The 1,885-nt window shown below is 69.9% G+C and overlaps 1 protein-coding gene across 1 annotated transcript in view; it reads left to right on the plus strand.

Moving 5' to 3' along the window:
- The window catches only part of MNEG_2324 (hypothetical protein), a gene marked incomplete at both ends in the record, with an annotated part of 4,287 nt that continues 2,402 nt past the window's right edge, over nt 1–1,885 (plus strand). Inside the window, 5 exons of the mRNA XM_014049204.1 lie at nt 1–27; nt 428–531; nt 833–995; nt 1,196–1,281; nt 1,533–1,743. Coding sequence (XP_013904658.1) covers nt 1–27; nt 428–531; nt 833–995; nt 1,196–1,281; nt 1,533–1,743 — 591 coding nt within the window. The remainder of the gene's footprint in view (nt 28–427; nt 532–832; nt 996–1,195; nt 1,282–1,532; nt 1,744–1,885) is intronic.

Raw genomic sequence — 1,885 nt, forward strand, 5'->3', positions numbered from 1 at the left:
ATGCAGCTCTCCCAGATGCAGACTCAGGTGTGAAATACGGCTTGTATTATACCAGCTGGCGGGTGCTGTGGGCCTGACGGCCCTGTTGTGCTTGGCCGCGTACTCTCCGTTTGCCTGACAGGCCAGGGCCTTGCCAATGAGCGAGCCCCAAGGGTTTTGTTCGTGATTATTGACCAATTACAGCTTCGCAGGGCCCTTCTAGCTAGCCCGAATGCTGCGGGGGCGCCTCCCGGCCACACCTCACTAGCGCAATGCGCGATGGCGCCAACTTTGGCCGCGCCTCGACGGGGCCCCACCTTGCGCACCCCGCCCTCGCATCTCGTAGGCTGGCGCTATTGGCCGCCGCGCAGCCCTGCCCGCCCGTCCCAGCCTCCTGGCGAGGGCCGCCCAGGCTGGTCGACGCCCGCGGGTCGCAGTCCGTGCTCAGGCGCCTGCCGGCGGCGCGGGCGTGACGGTGGCCGAGCGCCCATCGTCAGCGGCTGATGCAGCGCCGGCGCCTGTACCCGAGGTGCCCTCCGGCGGCGACCCCTGGTGAGTGTCCGGTCCTGGGTGCGAAGGCTGGGTGGAGCAGGCATGGGCCCGCAGGAGCGCAACTGCAAACGCGTGAGCCGTGTGCCAGATTCGCTGTTTGGGGCCGAGGCCGCGCACGCAGCGGCAGCCGCGAGAGGGGGACGTGCCCGCGCCAAGAGGTGGGCAAGCGCACATGTGTGGGTCCCCGAGGTGCAGCACCCGGAGCCAACCTCCATGACACGCATGCGGGCACATGCACCTGTGCACACACATGCGCAACGCCCCCGAACGCGCCGACGCAACCCCACCTGCCATGCCGCAGGGAGGACCCCAAGTGGCAGCAGTACAAGTGGACTGTGTACCGCGGCACGGCGTACGACCTGACCGCCTTTGTGGACAGGCACCCCGCGGGCAGCTGGCTCATCAACCTCGCGCTCGGACGCGACTGCACCGCGCTCTTCGAGTCTTACCACTTGAGACCTGAGGTGCGGTGCTTCAAAATCAGTTTGCGCGGCGCGCAGGTGGCGCCAGCACTCAGCAGGCGGCGCGGCCGCGAGCGCAGCACGCAGCCAGGCGCACGCCCAGCCGGACTGCTGGCATGATCGCGGCGCCGTGCGCCGCGCCTCGTCCGCCGCCGCGGCCTGTCGTGAGCCGCCGCCGCGCCCGGCCCTCTCGCCCGTTGCAGGTTGCCGTGGCGCGCCTGCGGCGCCTGCCTGTCCTGGAGGGCTTCCCTGTGCACGCCGTCCCGCGCTCCCCCTACCCCAACGACAGGTGGGTGGGCCAACTGCCTTGTGGCTGCCCACACAGTCTCAGAATTTTAGAGAATAGGACACAATAAACAAGAGCTGCGCGCCCTGGCTCTCAGGCAGGGGTCGCACCTCTCAGCCCGGGCCGCGGCCTTCCCACGCACGCCGCGGAACTGCCGCAGCCAGCCGAGGCCCCGGCGCACAAACACATCTTCCACCCCCACGCTTCCGTTGACCGACCGCCTTGACCGCTTTGACCGCACACTGTCCTTGCAGTGAGGTCTACAACGCGATCCGCGACCGCGTGCGCAAGGAGGTGTTCAAGGGGCAGGACGTCAACGGCGCGCACCGCAGCGGCAGCGAGGGCGCCGCGCTCGCCGTGCTGGGCTACACCGCCGCGTCGTACGCGCTGTACCTGGCGGCGCCCAACGTGCTGACGGGCCTGCTGTTTGGGCTCGGCGGCGCGTGGATCGGGCTGACCGTGCAGGTGGGGCGGGGCTGTATGGCCGTGCGGCTCCAGGCGGGATACGGCGGGGCTTCCTCGCAGTCCGGCTGTGGGGTCCCGGGCTGCATGAGGAGAAGCCACACGCCGCAGAGGCGGGCCGAGCGGCGGCGGGGCAGGCTTCCCC

The sequence above is a fragment of the Monoraphidium neglectum genome (assembly GCF_000611645.1).
Source record: "Monoraphidium neglectum strain SAG 48.87 unplaced genomic scaffold scaffold00259, whole genome shotgun sequence".
NCBI classification, from domain to species: domain Eukaryota; kingdom Viridiplantae; phylum Chlorophyta; class Chlorophyceae; order Sphaeropleales; family Selenastraceae; genus Monoraphidium; species Monoraphidium neglectum.